Source organism: Pongo abelii, chromosome 19, assembly GCF_028885655.2.
Source record: "Pongo abelii isolate AG06213 chromosome 19, NHGRI_mPonAbe1-v2.0_pri, whole genome shotgun sequence".
NCBI classification, from domain to species: Eukaryota; Metazoa; Chordata; class Mammalia; order Primates; family Hominidae; genus Pongo; species Pongo abelii.
In genome coordinates, this window is record NC_072004.2 from 32583592 (window position 1) to 32607077 (window position 23486).

A 23486-nucleotide genomic window follows, 5' to 3' on the forward strand; every position below is an offset into this window, starting at 1 on the left:
TTTGACATGAGCCAGGCAACACAGTAAGTCCCCATTCGTACAAAAATATTTTTGAAGAAAAGTAGTTGAGTGTGCGGGCACATACCTGTAGTCCCAGGTACGTGGGACGCTGAGGCAAGAAAATTGCTTAAGCCTGGGAGATTGAGGCTGTAGTGAGCTATGATCACAACAATGCACGCCAGCCTGTGAGTCCGGAGACCCGAAACGGCACCCTCAAGCAGGGTCCACCTCCACCAGTAGAAATCGGCTCAAGGAGGTCCTGAGGACAGGACTCCCGGGGTCTTGCCCTGGGGGGCCGGAAGCCCCCACTCCCACAATGCCCCCTACTACATCCCCGCTCCAGCCACCACCGCGACTGCCACAGAAACCCCCGTCCACGCATCACAGAACCTGTTTAAAAGGGCCGCAGCCAGACCTTGAAGAGCAAACCAGGCGTTGCCCTGGGAAATGCGCATGCGCGAGGCGCGAGCCCATTATCCTGTCACAGTTACTCCAACGGTTGGCTGAGGACGACTCCCTGAACCTTATCAAAGCAGGAGCCCTTCGTGACAGTGAGTTGGTGTTGAGGCTCCAGCCTGACCAATCCTGTGGGTCGACAAAACAGTTTCAGGACACCAGAATACACGGAGAGTCGACCACGATGCAGAAAGAGCAGAGGGAGTCCAGGGAAAACAGCTCAGCCTCACAGCCTCAGGCCTGCACGGACAGTGTTCAGGTGAGTGCCCCCAAAACAGCTGCCCCCCGCGATGTCGAGGACAGGTCAGCCTATGTGCCCGTGGGCTGCACTCCATCCTAGGGTCGTACTCCTGAAGAGCAGAACCCCGCAGCCTCAGGGATTGCCTGGGGGTGTGCGTTTCTCGGCCACTGCTCTATGTCTGTGGACCTGTGTCTCCCACTCTCTCTTCTATGTCTCTCACTCTCTGTCTGTGTCTCTTGCTTTCTCTGTCTCTGTGTGTGTGCCCGTGTGTGTGTGTGTGTGTGTGTGTGTGTGTGTTGGGAACAATGTGCCCAGTGAGCTACGAAGAGGTTTCTTGCATGTCAGCGTGTCTTCATGCAGCCTCTTTCTGCATTTCTGCTTGGCTCATGTTGTCAGTTGTCCATCGTTTCCGGGGCGGTTCCACATTGGTTTCTGAAGGCCTCGACGATGTGAGGAGATGCGTCTTCCACAAAGACATTGAAATTTCATACCGATCCTGAGCTACCTCTTTTCTACGATCAACATGACCACACTATAGGAAAACAACAACAACAACAAAAGCCTCACTGGAGCTACTTGTCTTGCAGGAGGGGAGCAGACCGACTTGAAAGGAGACGGTGCTATCTCCTTGTGGCTCTTCTCTGAGAAAAGAAGCCCCACACCGAAATCTGACAGAAGTTGAGAACGGGACATGGCAGGATTCCGGTCAACGGAATCCTGGCCTCTAAGGACAAGTAACCCCTTTGGCACTCCTCCCCTTATGCGCGTGGCGGTGGTTTCCAGGTGTCCTTTGTCTTTCCCGTGGATTGATGGAAAGGTCACCTTTACCCCCCTTCCAAGGGGCACATGCGTGGACACCATTGTTGGTTTCGCCATCGCACCATATGCCCCGGTGACACACATTCACACCATCTGCTCTGGGATACACTAGTGCCACGCGTGATCGCATTGTCTCCACCTCGGTTTCGCCCCGTCCCTGTTTGAACCTGTCCTGAAAGCGGTGTCGGCTTGCAGGAGCACCAGGGCTTTTAGAAGTGGGGCACGCCACTGCTCTTTCAAAGGAGGAGGGAGGCAGAGGGATCACGGATCAGTGAACTTTCAGCTGACGCCATGCCTGGAGGGCCATGGGATCATTCTGTGATGCAGGGAGGCCCTGTCTGCCTCACCAGATATGCTGAGCCCATTCTTTCTCACACGGAGGGGTCCAAACTCGGATCTGAAGAGGAGTTCTCAGAACCCAGCAGCCGCCCTGAAGCTCCCCTTCCATCGGTGGAAGTCGGCTCAAGGAGTACCTGAAGAAGGGACTCCTTGGGGCTTGGCCCTGGGACATACGCGGCCCCCTCTCCAACGCCTCCCGAAACTGGACCCCGGATCCAGCCCCAGCCACAGCTGCAGCAGGAGCCCGCCTGCCGACGCGCAGCCGCCATTATTTAAAGGGGAGGCAGCCTGACTGCCAGGAGCTGAGCGCGAGTCGGCCCAGGCAGTGCGCATGCGCGAGGCGCGAGCGGCTTCTCCCGTCACAGTGCTTCCCACGGTTGTCTTAGAAACCAGTCCCTGAGGCTTGGCAAAGCAGGAGCCCTCCGTGGCAGTGCTTGGGTGTCGGGGCTCTAAGGCTCCGGCCTGACCTCTCTACGGGGTCGACGGGAACGTCTCCCGATGGCAGGAGTCGCAAAGGGCCGACCAGGATGAGGAAACCCCAGGCAGAGTCCGTGGGAAGCAGCACGGCATCTCAGCCTCAGGCCTGCCCTGACGGTGCTGTGGTGAGTCTCCCCAAAAGTCCTGCCGCCGTGATCTCGAGGACAGGTCGGCCTGCGTGCCCCTGGGCTGCTTTCTCACCCGAGGGTCGTTCTGGTCGAGAGCAGAATCACGCAGCCTCAGGGGTTGCCTGCGGGTGTGTGTTTCAATGGCTCTGCTCTATGACTCTGTGTGAGTGTCTGTGTGTGTGTGTGTCTGTGTGTGTGTGTCTGTGTGTGTGTGTGTCGTTTGTGTGTGTGTCTCCCATTCTTTCTTCTCTCTGTGTCTCTCAGTCTCTGTGTGTTTCTTTCCCTCTCTCTGTCGGTTTGTGTGTGTGTGCGCCCGTGTGCGTGCGTGTCTTTGGCCGAAAGTACCCTGTGCGCCACAAACCGATTTCCACCATGTCGGCCTGTCTTTGGTGAGCCTCTTTGTGCGTCTCTGCCTGGGTCATGGAGCCGATTGTCAATCGTCTTCGCCGCCGCGGATCCGCTTTGTGTGTGTGAAGACCTGGTCCACGTGAGGAGATACGTCGGTCCCGGAGCAATGGAAATCTCATCCCCGTCCTGAGCGGCCTCTTTTCTGGGATCCAGATGAACACACTGCAGCCAAGGACAAGATCCCCACAGGAGCTCTGAGAAATGAAGCCACCCCACCATACAGTCTGGAAGAGGAAGCCGGGAATGGGAGATGGCAACTATCCCTGTCACTGGAACGCTGGCTTCTCTGGATAAGCCACCCTTTTGGGACCCCTCCCCTTATGCCCGTGGCGGTGGCACGGTTCTGTATCCTGCCTGGGCTCTGGGCTCTGGCCTCTGTTCTGTCCTCCCTCTTGCTCTGCCTCCCCTGTTTCTCAGGGGCCCGGATGCCTCTCGCTCTGGCCACATGTCTTCAACAAAGATGACTTCCCAGTCCGTCAGGGAGACACTTCCTGGGGATCCCTGTCATGATTCTTTCTCTCTCCAGACGTGTTTCTGCTTCATTGGTCAGGTCTCATGACCCTGAAGCTCTTGGCTTCCATACGTGTCTCAGACGGGGAAGCTTCCTTCTTCTCCACGATTCCCCTCATGGGTGGGTGGATTGCCTAGAATGAGCGCTAGGCGACCGTGACTGGCCTTGACTTCTAGGACAGGTGGTGTCGCGTTTCCTCTGCACTTCCTGTCTCATTCTGGAGGGACATCCTCTCCTCTGCTCCTGGGTGGACTGACTTCCTTGATGTTCGGGCCGAAACGAATGTCAGGGAACCAAAGGGACTAGGCTGGGGCTGGGGCTGGGGCTGGGTGCAGGGGAGGTTTCGTCGGGGCTACCAGGACGGTGGAGGGTTGGGGATGGGGCGAATTTTGCAGAAACCTCTTTGCTCCTCTGGTAGGCATTTGAAAACGCGGCTTGGGTCAGGCACAGGCACCCCCACCTCCGCGGTTCCCAGGCGTTCTTTGATTTTCCTCGGCATTGATGGAAAGTCCCTTGTTCCCCCCTTCCACCGGACCATGCCTGGACTCTACAGTTTGTTTCGCCGTCGCCCCGCCCCATATGCCTCCGGTGACACACGTTCACACCGTCTGCTGTGGGATCCGCCAGTGCCACGCGTGGTCACATGGTCTCCACCTCGGAATCGCCCCTGTTCCTGTTTGCACGTGTCCCGTAAGGCGCGGTCGGCTCTCCGGAGCCCCAGGGCTTTTAGAAGCGGGGCAGGCCACTGCTCTTTCAGAGGAGGAGGGAGGCAGAGGGCTGATGGATCAGTGAATTTTCAGCTGACACTACACCTTGAGACCTATGGGATCATTCTGTGCTGCGGCGAGGCCCTGCCTGCCTCACCAGGTGTGGTGAGCCCATCCTATTTCACTCGGAGGGGGCCGAAATCGGATCTGAAGGGGAGTCCCGGGGACACAGCAGGCGTCCTCAAGCTCCCCCTCCCTCGGTGGAAGTCGGCTCAAGGAGATCCTGAGGACAGGACTCCTGGGGTTTGGCCCTGGGACAGGACACCCGCGGCCCCCTCTCCCACGCCGCCCCAAACTGGACCCCGGATCCAGCCGCCTCCGCGGCTGCAGCAGGAGCCTCGCTGCTGCCGCCGCCGCGCAGCGGTGGCCTAATTTAAAGGGGACGCAGCCTAACTGCCAGGAGCGGAGCGCGAGTCGGCCCAGCCAGTGCGCATGCGCGAGGCGCGAGCGGCTTCTCCCGTCACAGTGCTTCCCACGGTTGTCTTAGAAACCAGTCCCTGAGGCTTGGCAAAGCAGGAGCCCTCCGTGGCAGTGCTTTGGTGTCGGGGCTCTGAGGCTCCGGCCTGACCTCTCCACGGGGTCGACGGGAACGTCTCTGGATGGCAGGAGTCGCAAAGGGCCGACCAGGATGAGGAAACCCCGGGCGGAGTCCGCGGGAAGCATCACGGCATCCCAGCCTCAGGCCTGCCCTGATGGTGTCGGGGTGAGTCTCCCTAAAAGTCCTGCCGCCGTGATCTCGAGGACAGGTCGGCCTGCGTGCCCCTGGGCTGTTCTCTCACCCGAGGGTCGTTCTGGTCGAGAGCAGAACCCCGCAGCCTCAGGGGTTGCCTGCGGGTGTGTGTTTCAATGCCTCTGCTGTATGACTCTGTGTGTGTGTGTGTGTCTGTGTGTGTGTGTGTGTGTCTCCCATTCTCTCTTCTCTCTCTTTCTTTCAGTCTGTGTGTCTTTCCTTCCCTCTCTCTGTCGGTTAGTGTGTGTGTGCCCTTGTGCGTGTGTGTCTTTGGCCGAATATGCCCTGTGCACCACAAAGCGATTTCTGGCATGTCGGCCTGTCTTTGCTGAGCCTCTTTCTGCGTCTCTGCCTGGGTCATGAGGCCGGTTGTCAATCGTTTTCGCCGCCGCAGATCCTCTTTGGGTGTGTGAAGGCCTGGCCCACGTGAAGAGATGCATCGGCCCCGGAGCATTTGAAATCTCATCCCCATCATGGACTGCCTCTTTTCTAAGATCAAGATGACCACACAGCCACCAAGGAAAAGAGCCCCAAAGGAGATCTTTGTCCTGCAGTAGGGGAGCAGAAGCACATCAGAGAAGATGGTTGTATCTTTTCACGGCTCTTCGCTGAGAAATGAAGCCACACCACGATACCGTGTAGAAGAAGAAGCCGGGAATGGGAGATGGCAACAATCCCTGTCACTGGAACGCTGGCCTCTCTGGACAAGCCACCCTTTTGGAACCCCTCTCCTTATGCCCCTGTCGGTGGCACGGCGCTGTATCCTGCCGGGGCTCTGGCCTCTGCTCTATCCTCCCTCTTGCTCTGCCTCACCTGTTTCTCAGGGGCCTGGATGCCTCTCACTCTGGCCAAATGTCTTCAACAAAGATGACTTCCCAGTGCGTGAGGGACACACTTCATGCAGATCCGTGTCATGACTGTATCTCTCTCCAAACGTCTTTCTGCTTCATTGGGCAGGTCTCATGACCCTGGACTTCTTGGCTTCCATACGTGTCTCAGACAGGGAAGCTTCCTTGTTCTCCATGTTTCCCCTCATGGGTGGGTGGGTTGCCTAGAATGAGCGCTAGGCGAGCGTGACTGGCCTTGTCTTCTAGGACAGGTGGTGTCGCATTTCCTCTGCACTTCCTGTCTCATTCTTGAGGGACATCCTCTCCTCTGCTCCTGGGTGCACTGACTCCCTTGATCTTGTGGCCGAAACGAATGTCAGGGAACCAGAGGGACTGGTCTGGCGCTGCCACAAACCTTCAGTTTGTTAAAAAAAAGTCTCAGTATCTGCAAAGTTCAATAAAGCAAAGCACAATAAAACAAGGTATGTCTGCCTGTTTGTGTCTTGTTGATTTCTGCAACGGAGGCAGAGAGTGATTTTTTGTTGTTATTTTTCTTCTTCTTTCTCCAGGCAAATTGTTTCTCGCCTTCACTCATGTGCCATGCTCTAAACGGCTTCCTGGCTTGGCAAGATTACTTTTAACGCATCTCTAAGCATCCCTTTTATTTGTCAAATCCCTGTTATTCTCTTAGAATCTATCTTGCAGCCAAAATAGCCTCAGGAGAAAAATAATGAAAAAAAGAAATGAATTAGGTGTGCCAGAAGAATGTGATGGTCGTGGGGAGGTTTATGCAGATAAATATGGTGGGTAAGAATGTCGCTCCTTTTCAATGAATGTTTAAATGTTTCCATTTTCCTTGTAAAGGCACTCTAACAGAAGAAGTGCATTTGCAGAGAGGCCAAGGATCGGTCCCCGTGGACACATGATTTTGTAGCCTCCTTCCCCACCCCACCCCTGCCCCGCTCCAGTTGTGCCTTAGCAGACGTCATTCCCTGTTATTTCAGTCTCTGCAAGTGCAAGAATTTAGGGTGATAACAACCATACTTCCATTCCACGAATTTGCACACTTCTTACTCTCCACTCATCTAACACACATGTGCACAGTGTGAACCTTGGTCTGTTGACTTAACTTTGCCTGTGTGGGATGTTGTTTCTCTCCTGTCTGTGGACACTTATCGAGTTTAGATTCACAGGTGTGGAAAGAGCGAGGTCTGCAGTGCAAATGTTTTCGTAGTTCTCATTGTAGACTGTCCAATGACTTTTCAAAGTGCTCCTCAAGGCATGAATTATTCCACTGGGGGTCTCCTTGCCTGTAGTTTTGAACCCTGGCCTAGCCAAAGGCTCCCCTGCTCTTGGTGGCTATGCTGGAACTCTAGTTCCTTCCCTTTGGCCTGAGGTGGCCACACCCAGGGCTCCAGCCACATGACGTTTTGTGCCCTCACCCACCTCCTCCATGGTCTCCCCATTTGCTTAAGGAAACACCTGGATCGAGACAGAACCATCCAGTCCATGGCTTGGCCCCACTGGGCCTCCACCTTCAGGACGTGCCCAGGGTCTAGCCACCTGCTCGTGCTCTGTTCCCGAGTCCAGCGGCAGGAAGTGGACACCAGGCCAGCCTTCTGCCCGGGAGCTCAGGTGCTAAAGCTTGTCTGCCCTCTGTGTGGCAGTGAGCCCAGCTTGCCCATTTGAGAAAGAAGCAGGGGCACTCCGAGGAAACGCTTCCTGAAGGAACCGGGTGTTTTAGGAAGATCTTCCTGGCGCTTCCCGCAGGTCTGGTGAATGGTATTCACCCAGGCTCCCAAGAGGCTGAGCCCCTCCTCACCTCTTTTCTGAGTGAGCTCATCTTCCTTGGCTGGGTGCAGACTTGGGAGATGTGCTCAGTCACTCCACAGCAAAATTCTGTCTCTTTGGGGTGGCGTGAATCCTCAGGAGTGGGATAAGACTGTTTAGGAATGACCAAAACTTAGGTTTGTTTTGTTTTGTAACTTTGTTAATATCCCATGGGTGTTTTCCGTATAAGTGAATAAGGATGTGATTATTATTTTTAGTGACTTCATAGTATTTGAATCCCATTCTATGTTAGTACCATAAAATGACCAGAGCCCAGTTGCTGGCTATTAAAACTGCTTCCAGCTTTTTTTGTTGTGCATAATTCTGTAGCCTGCCCTTCCACGTAGATCTTTCCAGGCATGGTCATTGCCTTAGAACACATTCCTTGAAGGAGAATTGACCATTGTGATAAGTGTTTTAAATGAGATCATAGAGATTTTGTTTGCATGTGCCTTGCCCATTGAGACCCTGCTGCAAATGTGTCTTTGTGCTTCTGTCTCCTGGTCCTAGCTGTCTTGCTGTGGGACAACTAGGGACAGCATAGTTGGGAAGGTGAAGGTCAGAGGGGCAGCAAGTCAAGGTTACTGCCTTCCAGGACAGATCCTATGGTCTGGTTGCTCACCCATTTGTTCTACAAGTTTATCTTTTGCAAAGGGCTGTGCAGTTCACCAAGCCCTCTCCATACATCCAGGCTTACTGTGGACATTGCTGGCCATGGAACCATGGGGCTGTGTTTCTATTCCTATTTCCCTTCTTCCTTCCTTTATTAATTCAGCAAACAGGCATGGGCCCCTTCTCATGTCCGGGCCTTGGATAGATGAAGGGCAGGGTGAGGGTGCAGGGTTTCTCTGTGATGTAAGAACTTTTGTGGGGCCCTGAGGCCTGGGGCCAGAAGACCTTGCCTGATCCTCCCTGAGAAGGCCTTGCAAGGGAGACCTCAGTGTTGCATTTGGGGACCAATGCTCAGCTGAGTGGGGATGGGTGGGAGGGATGGAAGAGGGGAAAGGAGACCAAGGCATGGGTCTGGCACCCCTGTCAAGAGCCAGACAAAGTAACTAGGTTGTGGGGATGGGGGTGGGAGGGCAGGGACGTGGGTAGAGTTGATACGGCAGTGTTCTGGTCAGAGCATGAAAAACCTGGAATGGCCCAGTAGGCGGTCTGTGTGCCAGGGACCATCAGGAGTATCACTCATTCATTCAGCAAATCCTTAGCTGTGTTCTAGGCAGGGGGATCTCTGTGAACTGGGTGGACAGATGGACTAGAGTTTATGCCCTCTTAGAGGTGAGTTTTTCATACCCGATGACTATAAGACCAAGGTGGATGGACTTTTCCCTAGGGCCTCATGCAGGAGTGGCATAAACTGAGCAGGGATCTGGGGGAAGTGAGTCCTGTGTGCAAGGAACAGCAAGTGCTAATGTCCTGAGGCAGCACCTGGCTGAGGAAGTTGGAGAGCAGGCCAGAGATTGGCAGGGGCTAGATCGCGTTGGTCTGTGGGCTCATGAAAAGAACTTTTTTTTTTTGAGACGGAGTTTCCCTCTGTCGCCAGGCTGGAGTGCAATGGCGTGATCTCAGCTCACTGCAACCTCCGCCTCCTGGTTTTGAGTGATTCTCCTGCCTCAGCCTCCTGAGTAGCTGGGATTACAGGCACCCACCACCACACCTGGCTAAGTTTTTTTGGTATTTTTAGTAGAGACGGGGTTTCACCATGTTGGCCAGGATGGTCTCAATCTCCTGACCTCGTGACCTGCTCACCTTGGCCTCCTAAAGTGCTGGGATTACAGGTGTGAACCACCGCGCCTGGCCAAAAGAACTTTTATTTATTTATTTTTTAAGGGTATAGATTCTAAAAGCTGGGAGAGGGTTTTGTGCTACGTTGTCATGTCCTGATTCCTGTCTTAAGAAGCTCCATTTGGTTGGCCTGTGGATGCAGAGAGATGGTCAGTTCAGTGGTGGATGGACCAGGATGGTGAGAGTGGAGACCGGGGAACTGGGCCTTTTTGGGGCTTTATTTTGCGGGGCTTGCTGACAGATTGGCTGTGTGCTGTAAGAGAAAGAGAAGGAGCCCGAAGGTTGAGACTTGACTGTGTGGGGAAGTGGGTGCTATTTGTGCAGACAGAGCAGCAGGGAGGACATGTTGGGGAGAAAACTGGGAGTTCTTATTTGGAGGGTTGAAGTGAGCAGTGCTTCAGGGATGGCCCAGTGAAGGTGGGAGCAGGTGGTGCTCAGGACTCAGCAGGTCAGGGGAGAAGAAGCTTGGAGCGGTCAGGACCGTCAGCCGGCAGACAGGTGGTGGGAAGGGTGACAGCCTGCCTAGGGGTGCATGCCCACAGAGGACCTTTAGGTCAGAGCCCAGGCACCCTGAAACTTAGAAGTACCCAAGGGGATAAGACCCTCCAAAGGAGACAAAGGCAGGACCAGTGAGGTAGGGCATGGGGTCACAGCAACCAGGGAAGAAAATGCGTCAGGAGATGGTGTGTTCAAATGCGGCTGGGATTGGAATAAAGTGAGGGACAAGTGTCCCTTACTGGGTCTGACAGGCTATGGCTAGGTGGTGACTTATGGAAAGTTGCAGTGAGATGGGTTGAACATGGATTCTGGAGCCCATGAGCCTTTGGGTAAGGGGCAGTGACTATAGTCAGCCTTTGAGGAAGGCTTCCTGTAAGGGGAACAGCAGAGAAACAGGCCAGGTATGGGAAGGCTGGGTGGGCATCCAAGGAGGGTTGTGATTTCAAAGATGGGATGTGTTACAGCAGGCTGTATGCCACTGGGAAAGTTGGCACAGGCAAGAAAAACGTGAAGGTTAGGAGCTGGGGGGGCGGGGTGGGTGGTGACTCACCCCTATAATCCCAGCACTTTGGGAGGCCAAGGCGGGTGGATCACCTTAGGTCAGGAGTTCGAGGCCAGCCTGACCAACATGGTGAAACCTCAACTCTACTAAAAATACAAAATTAGCCGGGTGTGGTGGTGCATGCCAGTAGTCCCAGCTACTTGGGAGACTGACACAGGAGAAACGCCTGAACCTGGGAGGCAGAGGTTGCAGTGAACTGAGATCACGCCACTGCACTCCAGCTAGGGCGACAGAGTGAGACTCCATCAGGAGTTGGAGAATGAGAGCCAGGGTGGCTGGGGACAATGCTGGAGCCCACTGTGCATGTGCATCTGGGTTTGGCACCGGCAGCGATGCACATGAGCTGGTGAACTGCAGTGGTCTCCACTTTCTTCTGGGCTGAGGTTTGTTGGGAGGCTTTAGCTTGCGTGTCTTGCTGCACAGAGCAGCTATGCACTGATGAGTAAGGACTGTGGAGGGGTGGATGGCGGCGTAGACTCAGGGCCATGCTGAGGGCTCCTGGAATACGGTGACCTTGGCTTGCTGTCCCTCTGACCTTCATCTTCCCGACCTCATGCAGGGAAGATGCACAATGTGGACCTGGCCAGCTGATGGAACTATAGGATTGTCCCCAGTACCTTGTACTGGTGACTAACAGTGGACACCTAGAGGGCTGGGAGGAGCAGCTCCCGGAACCGCATTGATACAAGTGTCTTCGTGTCCAGTGTGTGCTGCTGTCCCCTGCAATTTCAGCAATTTCAGCAGAAGCATGCGTGCAAACCTAATGTCCCCAGGGCTCCACTGAGTGCTGGTTACTCCTTCAGGTCCCACCCACGCTTGCCCTCCACTCCCCGACACAGGCCCCTTATCTCTCTTAAATTCTTAGTCCAGTTGAAGTCAACACAATTCTTCGCTTTGCCCTCCACCCCACTCCACCCTTTGCTCCTGAGCCTCTGCTTACCTGTTTTGGGCAAGGCCCAGTCTACACTGGAGCCCGACACACACTGCCTCCCTCCCTCCTCACCCTGGAGGGTCCACCGCCTCCTTGGCTTTATCTTCTCTCTGCTCCTTTCTAGGCTAGAAACTCAGGAATGAATGAATGGACAGATGAACCCTGCCAGTATAATTGTAAACCATCTAATCAGAAACTCAAAGGGCAGCAGATAGGAGGCCACAGCTCAGGGTGTTCCAAAGGCCCAGCCCAGGGCATGACTGAGGGGTGTGGTAGTCAAGTGGGTGACCTTAAAACGTGGCGTCTGACTTTGTTGGTTTAGCCATTCCATCCGCAGCGCCTTTTGAGTACAGCCGTGTCTTACCAGGCGGGTGCTGAGCGCACACACTGAGAGACCATGGTCTTGGCACACGCGTAGTTTATAGTATGAGTGGGGTATGCCGCAAGGCCATGTCTGTTCCCTGCTAGCCTGGGTGGACAGTGATGGCTGTCACTGCAGACACAGGATGAGAAGCTTCAGTGGTGAGGTGGGACTTGAACTGCCTTTTTCTTTGCTTGAATAACATTTAAAAACATTTTTTTTTAATAAGGAGGATAAGAGGATTGTGAGTACTATGCTGTAAGTATACTTTAGTGATATTTAAAAAAAATTATGAGAGCAATACATCGAACCTTTTAGGAAGCTGAAAACAGATGTGTAGAAATTGCCACAGGCTCCCAGCCTCAACACCTCATTGTCCTGGGCCACCTGGTGGTGGGGGAGGGGGTTTCCTCAGGCTCTCATGCAGTAGATGTGCACAGGGCTGGGACACAGGAAGACTGTAAGGAAGGAGCTCTCCTGCAGTGATGGCAGGTCCTGGGAGCTCAGTCCAGCTCCGGAACAGCAGTGCTGCTGTGCGGTGACTGTATGCGAGGCCAGGGGGTGCCCGACGTGGACGCCATGTGAGACAAGTGGCTCAGGTAAGATGCTTAAGGTCTGAGCCTCAGCCCCTCATTAGAAGCTTTTGAGGTCGGTTGCAATTTGATCATCCGCTTTAGCAGATGAAGAAACTGTGGCCCATAATAATTAATAATAAACCCGCAGGCAGTGAGTAGAGGAGTGGGGTCAGGGTCCGCCGCAGCTCTCTGGCCCACCTCGGTCCAGGCCTCCTGGGGGAGGCTCCAGGCTACAGGAGAGCAGGGAACTGCCTCTATCCCCAAATCTCATGGCTCTGTGCTTCTTAACCCAACTACAAATCAGAGCCCCTGGGAAGACTGTGAAGAAATATCACTGCCTAGGGTTCCCCCAAGTCTGTGGTGTCCCCTCACAGTGGTGTAAGTGGTAGGGGTGGAGTTTGTGTGATGTTGGTATGTTTTTAACCAGCTCCTGCAGGGGATTTGAGGAGCAGTGTTGGCTGAGAACTGCTCAGCCTGCCCCCAGGTGGGATCCCCTAGGGCTTCATTACCCACAGTTCCAGATGTGGTCCAGTGGTCATTTTCTGATCTAAGTCAGGGAATGTTGGGGCATTTTCAGTCAGGAAGAAACCGGGGAGGTGTGAAAGGATGGGGGTCGATTAGAGAGGTTTCCGAAAGGACACTGGTAACTGAGATGGCTATCTGTGGGTGACCCGCCTCCCACTGCCCCAGCCTCCCCATGGGAGCCCCCCAAGGGAGGGGAGACCAGGCTGGGTCCTCTTGCCGCCAGCACCCTTTTTAAGGATCTGGCACAGGTTTTGAAGCTGAGCAGGTTGTTAAACTTGCTAGAGCCTTGGGCACCTTGTCCACATCAAACGGAGTAACAGAGATTTCTATGGGAGGGGAGTGTAGAAAGCCCTCCCCTTTTGTGACCAGTGGCATGCACTACCATCTAGCTCTTCCTCAGTGTTCTAGAAGAGACCAGTCTGGCCAATATGGTGAAACCCTGTCTCTACTAAAAATACAAAAATTAGCTGGGCATGGTGGTACATGCCTGTAGTCCCAGCTACTCGGGAGGCTGAGGCAGGAGAATCGCTTGAACCTGGGAGGTGGAGGTTGCAGTGAGCCGAGATTGCACCACACTGCACTCCAGGCGACAGAGCGAGACTCCATCTCAAAAAAAAAAAAAAAAGAAAAGAAAATGCCCTCTTACACATCTCAATGTATTATCACGGAAGAGTTTAAAAGGCCAGGCACAACACCAACAACTGCGTCCTTTTTCTCCACCCCCCTGGAGGAAGTGAACATACCTCTCTCTGATTTTAGTGTTCGAGGTGCTCAAAGTGGCAGAGTAAGTCCTAACACCGTGGATCTGGTCCAGGCTTTTCGTACAAACTAACTCAGCAGGGTTCTTCTGCTTGGAGTCAACTTGATGGTGAAGAAATGCTTGGCAAGGAGTGGAAAAGTAAAAAGTAAATCATGATGTCCTCAGCACAGGGCACCTCTTAACTAGACAGTTTCCTGTGTTCTCATTTTCGGTTAGAATAGGTGGGGCAGCTCATTTGACAGGAGGAAACTGGCCTGTCGGAAGTGCGGGGATGCTCTACTGATCCGTGCCTGGGTCCTGGGACACCCATTGGTAGCAGTAGGTCTGTAAGCTGGACCTGGGGACTTGGGCTTGTGGTTATTTAGCTCTGCGACCTCAGGCAGTTCTGGAAGCTATCACAGTTGGAGGCTGGAAGTCCAAGATCAAGGCTCTGGCAGATTGTCTGGTGAGGGCTGGCTCCTGGTTCATCCAAGGCACCTTCTGTCTGTGTCCTCCCATGGCAGAATGGGTGAAGGGTCTTGTGGGGTCCCTTTTTTAAAGGCATTAACCCCATTCATGCAGAGTCTCCCCTCATGACCTAAGCACCTCCCAAAGGCCTTACCTCCTAATATCATCACCTCGTGGGTGAGGATTTCAGTATATGGATTTTGGAGGCACACAGACAGCCCATTAGCTATGGGGGTCCGTTTTACCATGAGAAAGGCGTGCTCTGTGCTAGTGAGGGGTGGAGACAAATGGGCCCTTGTTTATCTCTCTGGCCGGGCACCCCCACCCCCGACCCATGGGTAGGTGAAGGAAGGAAGATGCTCCTCTTGGCACCAGCCCCTGACTCTTCCTGCTCCTCTGAAGGGAGGGAAGGGGGCAAGATCCTACCAGGGACTTAGCTGGAGGGGGCTGGGGAGCCACTTTAATTTAACACTTTTTTTTGCTCTCTTCTGCACAGTCTGTAATGAAACAGCTCTGTTTTGAGCAGAGAAGAGGGAAGAAGCACCCACTGGAGGTGAATTTTGTAAGGAAAGCATTTTTTATTTACTTCTCAAAGTCGGGGGAAGGAACTCTGTGATGAGTCAGAGCAGAGGGAAACGGAGAACAAATGCTAGTTTCCCCAGGGCAGGCAAAAACACCATGCAAAGGATGTCAGAAGTCACCATCTGTTTGTCAGAAGAAGCCCCGAAGTGTGGCAGTCGCAGAATGACATTTCATTGACAGCCTGAGCCTGCACACCCCAGGGGACTCCCATGGGTGGGGACAGGCTGCGTGCCCGGGAACTTTGTAGCCAATGGAGATGTTTTGGTTAAACTGGTGGAATACATACACTCTCCTCTGTGGCCAGTGGACTCTCATTCATCACATATCTACTGAGTGTCTGTGTGATTTTCATGAGAAACAGTGTTGTGTAAAGGACAAAGCAGTACTGCTTTCAAGTGCTGCTTCCACCCGAGTGGATAACTCCGGCTTTGGACCATCTTGAGGGTCAGGCACTTCACAAATGGCATCTTTGATCATTAATACCACTCTGGGAGTTGGACTCCTCATCCCCTAGGATGTTGCTGGGTCAGTAAGAGCCTGGGCGAAAGCCCCCTCACTGCAGGGACTGGAAGCCAGCTCCCCAGCTCTCCAGTATTTCAGGTGCCCCATGCACATATCCTGAGCCCCTGGGACCTCATGTACCCGAAAGTCCTCTGCTGGTCTTCCTCCTCCCGCATGGTCCTGGGGAACAGGTGGGAAGATGTTTGCTGGATAGGTGAGATGCAAGTGTGCCTGAACACTTCCTGAATGTCCCAGAGGGTGAGTGCCCTGGGAGGCACACTGTTACACTGTCCCTTCTGGATTTCGGATGGAGCACAAGCTGGCTGCACAAGGAAAGAGACAAGAGGGAGGATTTTCCCAAAGTCTGTGTTTGGACAGGGCCCAGGTACAAGACCTGCCCCTAGAGACAGAGTCTGGGACTCCTGCTGCCCAGGGACCAGTGTTCCCGCCTTTGGACAAGGAGAGAGGGCCAGGCTCAATTTCTGCAGATGAGAGCTGGCAACAACTTGCTGATGTCAGAAATTCCTTAAACTGAAGGCAGTCTTTTTCAATATCAGAGGCAAAGTGCTTTTTTTTTTTTTTTTTTTTGACAGTCTTACACAGTTCCCTGTGATTGGAGTGCAATGGCGTGATCTCGGCTCACTGCAATCTCTGCCTCCTGGGTTCACGTGATTCTCCTGCCTCAGCCTCCCAAGTAGCTGGGATTACAGATGCCCACCACCACACCTGGCTAATTTTTTGTATCTTTAGTAAAGACATGATTTCACTATGTTGACCACACTCGTCTGGAACTCCTGACCTCATGATCTGCCCTCCTCAGCCTCCCAAAGTGTTGGGATTACAGGTGTGAGCCACCGTGCTCGGCCGTAAAGTGCTTTTAAATGTGCTTTAGGTGGCACATAGGAACTCCCTCACACTCGAACACCTTCAAGCCATGGAGCAGAGGGACTGGCCGTGTTACATTTCGTGTCGACGCACATGTAGTGGGTAGAGGAGAGCTGGGAGTCATCTGCCCAGAGTATCTGGTGGCCCCAACTGCAGAGCACTGAGGCTAGGAATCAGGAATCAGGGCTGGATCCTGCCAGGGCAGTGGCTCTGTGAGCACACATCAGAGGGACTAAGGATTTGGACTCTCCACCCCTCACTTGGGTTGTCTGGCCAAGGTGTGGTGAGGATTTGGTTTAGATGATGCCTCTCTGCAGAAACACCCAGTGGTAATGCATGTTCTCCTCTCTGAATCACAGGTGGTACCAACCATGGCTTGTCCCATCCAAGGTCATGGTCACCTTGACCCCTTGATTAGGTAGAGACTGAAGGCTTCTCTGTTGTTGACTTACTCTTTTCCCTTTTATAGTAAATAAAGGAAAATATTTAGAGACTATGTATTCTCTCTAAAAATCAACCAGTGACAGCCCATTAGATTCTGTCTCTCCACTGCACATAACTCCCGAGTCTCCCATCCCACGACGCATGGAAGCTGAGACCTTTACTCTTCCTAATAACCTGCTCTCAGGCCTTCCATTGCCTCTCAGAGACTGTCTCTGTGGTCATTTGCTTTTTTTTTTTGAGATGTAGTCTCGCTCTGTCACCCAGACTGGAGTGCAGTGGTGCAATTTCGGCTCACTGCAAGCTCCGCCTCCTGGGTTCACGCCATTCTCCTGCCTCAGCCTCCCGAGTAGCTGGGACTACAGGCGCCCGCCACCACGCCCAGCTAATTTTTTTTTTCTATTTTTAGTAGAGACGGGGTTTCACCCTGTTAGCCAGGATGGTCTCCATCTTCTGACCTCGTGATCCACCGCCTCGGCCTCACAAAGTGCTGGGATTACAGGCGTGAGTCACTGCACCCGGCCTTGGTCATTTGCTTCTATCAGTAGGGACTCAAAGAGTCTTGGATTCATATTGTATTCAATGGGTCGTAATCCAATATTATCACTATTTTGACGTCCAAGTCGTTTACAGTTTGCCTGGTGGGAGCCTCTTCAGGCTGGCCCCTGTGTCTTTTTGTTAAAAAACCCGTTGCTCTGTGAGCGCTGTCTTACTTTCTGGCCAAAAAGAAGAGATTTCAGGCTCATTGGGGGTGACTGTTGCTATTGGAGCCTCCCCACCCTCCAAGGACAGATCTGGGAGTATCTCTGTGTGTGTATGCATGTGCACTGGTGCGTATACACACATTCACATCTACTTTGATTTCTAGATGTATCTACGTCTCTAGATTGGAAACTCTGAGTCACACCAATACCTGATTCCTGTCTCCCAACACAGGGCTTAGTATAATGTTCCCCTTTCTAGACTAGCAAGCTCCTCCCCAATGGAAAGGAAGGTGGCTCCCATTTTTGTTCTCACAGATCCTTATGCTCAATCTTCCTGTGCATGACCAATCTCCCGTCACCTCTCCACTGCTATGGCCGTCCTCTCCCCTGTACATTTATCTGTGTTTCTAGGGCTGTTGCCCAAGGCTGAGGTTCTCTTACCTAGAGTTTCCATGTCCACTCCTGCTTTCTCCTGAGTGTCCTTCCAGGACTGCCAGGGGTCCTCCAGGATGAACATACACCTGTGATGCTTTTTCCTTTTTTCCAGTTATAGCTCCCTGTGACGTTGGAGTCCAGCCCAGCTCGGTACTGGGGCCTCCTTCCTTGTCACTGCTTTGTGCAATCCTGCTCACCACCCTGTCCTTGCTTCTTGAGCCCTGTCTACCCTCAGTGTCCCAACACAGCTGTGCATTAGCCACCCAGCCTTTGGCCAGTTCACCAAAAATATGGCGCTTTACCACCCTTGCCTCTCTTCACCTCTTTTCCTGTCTGGAAAGTGTCTGCTTCTGCTTCAAGTCACAGCCCATTCATGGAGTTCTTCCCATGATCTGTGGACTCCGTGCCCCCTCCTAATGCTGTGTGTAGATCGTCCCTCTGGAAGGGGCGGAGTGAGCCAGCCGCTGTATTTCCTCTGACATCGAGCACACACGTTGTTCACATATCTGTGGTTGAATACATGATCGTGTGAGGGAATGGACACATAGAAGCAGCCTCCAGTTTCCAGTGACAAAACAAGGGCACGAGTGGCCCCTCAGCTCTCCCCCAGGGAACCTTGTACTTGGTGTTAAAGTCTGACTCATGGAGGGGCTCATGTCCCTAGTTCCAGCGGGGTTTCCAACCCAGGTTGAGATGTAGCCTCTCTTCCTGATGGCTGGTTTGCTGATGTCTGCCTTAGCCGTCTGGAATTCATCCTCCCTGGGAAGAACCTCATTTTGTTCCTGGGAAGAACCTTGTTTTGTTCCTGGGAACCAAGTGCAGTCAGAAGCTAGGGGGAGACAACCCGGCGAGTATAAAGCACAAAGGATTGTGGCAAAGCATGAAGAAAATTGGAAGCTGGGCAGCAGCGCAGAGCTCACTGTGGCCTTAAGATGGAGTGAGGCCAGTCTGCCACCCAAGTTTTGAGGTGAGGGTCTGTGCCTGGAGGAGTCTGTGCCCTGGCTTCTGAGTCTCTTCGCATCCCCAGACCCTCAGCTACAGCTTACTTCTGGGAGGACTCAGAAGGGTGTGGTCTGAGACAGGCAGTGAACACCAGTGTTGATGTGGTGGAAATACAGCAAAGCAGAATGTTTTCATTCCTGCACCAGTGTTTATTGCTCCTGCTTGGTGCTGTGTGTAGAAAATCCCAGACAAGGTTAGGACTTCCTATTGGAGGCACAAGACTTATGACCACACTAGAGTGTCAGGGCCCCAACCATCCTTGGGTGGCTCAGCCATGGAGGATGATAAACCAGTCTGGGAGGTCCGATGGGAGGCAGATCTTCAACTGAGCCTAGGACAGCGGTTTTCAGCCAGAAAGGAGAATGGGAAACTGCCTTGGGAGAAACCCCAAGTGAGCCCAAGGGCGCAGAGCAGAAGGACCCTGGAGTGTAAGAGCCTAGATTGCAAGCCTGGCAGGAGGCGGTCAGAGTGGGGGGGCAGGGAGAGGGGCTGGAGAGGTGGCCTGCTGATGAACGCAGATTCGCCTTAGGATTGAGCACTGTTTCTTGCCAGTGAAAAATCAGTTTGTTGTCCTCACCGGGGAGGTTTATCACATGCATGTTATTTGGTACTAGTAATGAAGTGTGGGAGTTTTCTGAATGGCTACTCTTTTAAATAAGTAAGAGCAGATTCAGGGTATCCCTGTAATAAAAAGCCACCTTCAACCATTTGCCTTCCACTCTGGCTTGCATAGGCAGTGGGCTGGCCTGTGCTCCTGGCCATTGTTCCTGGGTGGACCCCAGAGAGTGTGAATCCTGGTACTCAGGTTGGAGGATTTTTATCCTGCTGGGGGCTATCTGTTCATTGCTGAATTCAGATTTCTTTGGCCGGTTCCTGTGGGCACCGTGGTAAGGGCGGTGGTAGATCCAGCTGACCTCTGGGCGTGTTTGCCCTGGGTAAACCATGACAGCAGCACATCTTGTTCTTAGCTGTTTGTAGGCACTGCTATGTACCTCGTATTGTGTCAGATGTGAAGGAATCTGGAATGAATACGATACAGATGTGTTCTCAGGGAAGGATGTTTGAAAAGACTAGAGTTTGGATATGCTATAGGAAAACAATGATGAACGAATACAGAAAAATAAATGAAGGAATGAATATAGAAAAAGGTGAATAATAGTGTCATTTGAAGGACAGGGGGAAATAAGAATGCCTGCTTGTCTGCCAGGTGATGATTTAGTGAGGAATTGGAACCCAGAATGGTGTGTTCTAGGAGGAGGTTTTTTGCTTTGTAGTTGAAAGTTGAAGAGCAGCTTTACTCTTCTACTGCAGAAGCAGAAAGATGGATATTTAGTGCCGGAACTTGAGAGGTTAACGTCGGCCAGTTGAATTGATGGCTGGAATTTGCACATATGTCAGCCATAAAGGCCACGACTTAGCCCACCCAGACTGCTCCCCACATCCAAGGCATGTGGAGTTGCAAGTGGAGCTGTAGATCTGAAGTTAGGGTGTTGGAGCCACAAAGGCTGAGCTCTGGGACACTTCCCCTAGGCTGGGCCTGGAGTGAAGGCCAGTGGTAGGAGTACAGGGTTAGCTGGCCTGAGACTAGAAGGCCCCCTATCCTGCTCTGAGGCAGGGGTCTCTTCCGCTGCCCCCCGTAGACCACAGGTAGTGGCTTCATCTTAAACATGTTCTTTTAGTTTTAGACTTGCCACAAAGCTTCTTGTAGACAGCCAAGATCCACTGCCCCGGGAAGGCTGGTGAAGTCCGACAGGCATTGAAAGGCGGGATCTGCCTGTGGATCTTGCCCGCCTCTCCTCCTGGCGTTTCTAAGTGACCCTTCCTTCAGGATCCTGGCTTGTCCATCTTCTGCCATCACCCTGTCATCTTCACCTCCTGAACTTCGGGTTTCTAATTTCCTTCTAAAATCGCAGACCCATAAAGGAAGAAGGCACTTCAGATGTGTTGTGAATTGTCCTGATTTGCCAGGAGCAGGATGGCGGGGGGTGGGGGTCGGGGGGGGTGAGGGAGGGATAGGCTGGGAGATAGGGAGGGGGGCAGGGAGGTGCAGCCCAGCCCCCAGGTGTGCAAGGCCCCGGGCGGTCCTGTGCTTTGACCTTTGCTTGAAATCCTCACCTGGTTAGGCGTGTCCCTCTCTGCAAGGCCAGGCTCCTAGTTTTTCTTAGTTGAAGAGGCAAATTAGAAAAAAAGCCTTTCTGCCTCGGTGTTTCCCTGCTTTCCACTCCAAATGCCCTGTTTGCTAGTTAGATTATCAGGGTAGTGTAGATTACTGTTCATTACAGATGCAGAGTTGACCGGATAATAATCAAGATTTAGAAATTCCGAAAGCCAAAGAGCTTGCTCGGTTTTGATTCTTTTAAGCACCTAGCCAGCGTTCTCGGAGCGGTTTGAAATCCTAGTAAAGCTGAACCCTGCGCCAAGCGCGGCGCGTCGGTAATTCCAGTCAGATGGCGGCTGCAAGACCCCGCTCCCCCCGCCTGGAAGGCGTTTCTTCACCCACTTTCCCAGTGTTTGGCGGCTCAGCCTGTGCCTCCGCGCTTGTTCAGAGCTGCGGTTGGGGCGGGCGGGGGAGGGAGGGCTAATTCGTGTCAGATGGAGGGACGCCGTGCGGGACCGTGCGCTCGCGCCTGGCTTTTGTTCCCGGCGTCTGACTTCTGACGGGCAGGAGTGGCTGCGGAGGCGGCGGCGCGCGGCTGGGACCTGGGCCGGCGGCCACGGAGAGCCCTTGGCCCCTCCCGTGTTGGCCATTTCCTGGGACTTGTGTCCGCAGGGGACTCGGGAGGCATCCTCCCCCCACCGATACCCGCTGGGGAGGGGTCAGCGGCCGTCCTCGCCTGGCCGGACCCGGCTCCCCGCGGGCGGCAGGGGCGGCCATGCGGCTGCGCGCCCTGACCCCCAGGCCACCGCGAGGGTTCGCGCGCGGAACCCGGTCGCGCCAGCGCCGGCGCCAGGTGAGTGCAGCCCGGAGCTGGTGTGCAGGGCCAGGGGCGCGAGGCACGGGCGCCTTCAGGGCTGCATGCACGTGGGCTGCGCCGGGTGTGCACTGGTGCCCGTGGACGCTGTGCCGGTGTGTACCCGCTTGTGCTCATGTGTATGCGTGTGCCCTTGTCAGTGCGCGTATGTCGGTGTGTGTTTGTGCACCCCGTCTGCACGTCCACGCGTGTGTGCTTGTGAGCGCGCGTCTGTGTGTGCAGGCATGTGTGCGCTGGTCCGTGCCTGAGTCCTGGTGGGTGCGTGTGTACCCTTGTGTGTGCGCGCGCAGGACAAGGAGCGAGAGGGCCAGTGGAGCTTTGCCTAATGGGGGAGTCTTCTGGTAAGCGTGGAAGAGGGTTGGGGCTTAGCTCTTTCTAACCCAACTGCCTCTTGAAAAGGCTTCTTGGGTTCCTTTCCCTGCAATGGAATTGGGATACTGGCCATTGCGCAGACCTGCTATCCCTCGCGTGTTTCTTGCAAAGGTAAAGGGCATTTGAGCTCTGCAATGACGTGGGGGATGCGCTGGGATGTAGGAATCCTTACAGGTTCCCTGGGGACCGCATGGGTTCCAGCGGTGCTCTGTGGTCCACAAGACGGCCCTTCACGGTGTTTGAATTAAACAGAGCAGTGCTAGTTGGCTCCCCGCTAGGTTCAGCCTCCCTTTCCCCAAGTCATTGCATTTGTTTTTCTGAAACTTTTATAAGGTTCTGTGGAGTGAAAAACTGTCAAAATTTCAGCTGGTTACTTGAGGTGTACTGCATTCCCTTTTAAAGTTTAGTGGTCAAACGCTGCTGCCTGGAAGTGTGGGAACAATATGTGTGCTGGATGTGGAGGGTGTCCCTCTTGCCCCAGATACCGCCCCCCTGTGGGCTGGGAAATATCCCCGAGGCCTGGAAGTGTTCCTGGCTGTTTAACATCAGAGTGAAGTTGGGCTGGGAATGTGTTTTTGATCAGTGTCTGCCTCTCCAGAATGCCTCTGAAGGTTTCCCAGGTGCCTGAATGCCCACCTAAATCCTCTTACTATGGTGGAGCTGAATATTTCCTGAAGGAAAACGTAGCTGGGATTGTGCTGATGCAGCTTTGCACTTTTGCGTGTGTAACCATTTTGCCAGGGCGACCTTTAGCCGGGAGAACCTATCCGAGAGGTCCCTGCGGTTTTGCATTTCGGCAGAGTGGAGCATTCATGTGGAGCACCTCCCTGTTCAATTTTGCAGAGATTTTTCTTTCTCAAAAGAGACCTCACAATCAAGACCAGCACTAATTACTGTGTCCCCCTCAGGGAGTCCTTGTGGAACCAGCAGCCTGCTCTCTACCCTTCCAACATTTTGTTCCTAACAATTAAGTGCAATTTAGATTCCTGAACTGAGCCTGCTAAATGCTTCAGCATTGCTGCCTCCTCTCCCCCTTTGGGAGAAATGAAAGCACAGTATCAGGTGAAAACAAGGGCAGTCTAATCCCGTCTGGTCTCATTTCACAATAGAGATGTTATGTACAGATGAAGCGTGAGCAGATGTTATTACACTATCTTAAATGAACTCCTCAGGGATCCAGCAATTCAAATGGCTGAGCCCTCGCAACAGTGCTTATGCTGTTTCCCTCTTTAAGTTTTCTAGCTGTGGACCACTGGGCAAGAAAGCTGCAGGAAAACAGTGCCTCTTTCTCCCTGGTTGGAATAAAGGTATTTGTAAGGAATAAAAGGTCACAGTATCTTTCCTTGGCCCACAGACTGTGGCTAATTCATTTGGTCAACAGGTATTAATTGAGGGTCCATGGTCCACTGTCTGCCAGGCGCTGGGCAGGGCCCTAAGAGGACAAAGGGGAAAGAGCCTGGTGTCCTGCATCTAGGAAACTGCAATCTAGCACAGGAGAGAAGGCATATAAACAAATAACTGCAATACGAGTGAAAAGTAAGTACCAGCTGCTGCATTGCAATAGAGAGATGTGTTTGTTAGGTGTTTGAATGCTACTCTTGTCTGAGCGTGA

At 53.3% G+C, this 23486-nt stretch overlaps 1 protein-coding gene and 1 long non-coding RNA gene across 2 annotated transcripts in view; one reads left to right on the plus strand and one right to left on the minus strand.

Moving 5' to 3' along the window:
* Positions 1 to 410, minus strand: part of LOC129051301 (uncharacterized) — a 37310-nt gene extending 36900 nt beyond the window's left edge. The window contains exon 1 of the long non-coding RNA XR_010138212.1: positions 86 to 410. This is a non-coding gene — a long non-coding RNA (uncharacterized LOC129051301). The remainder of the gene's footprint in view (positions 1 to 85) is intronic.
* LOC129051055 (tensin-3-like) overlaps positions 317 to 23486 on the plus strand; it is a 158942-nt gene continuing 135772 nt past the window's right edge. The window contains exon 1 of the mRNA XM_063718540.1: positions 317 to 715. Within this exon, the coding sequence (XP_063574610.1) occupies positions 317 to 715 (399 nt within the window). The remainder of the gene's footprint in view (positions 716 to 23486) is intronic.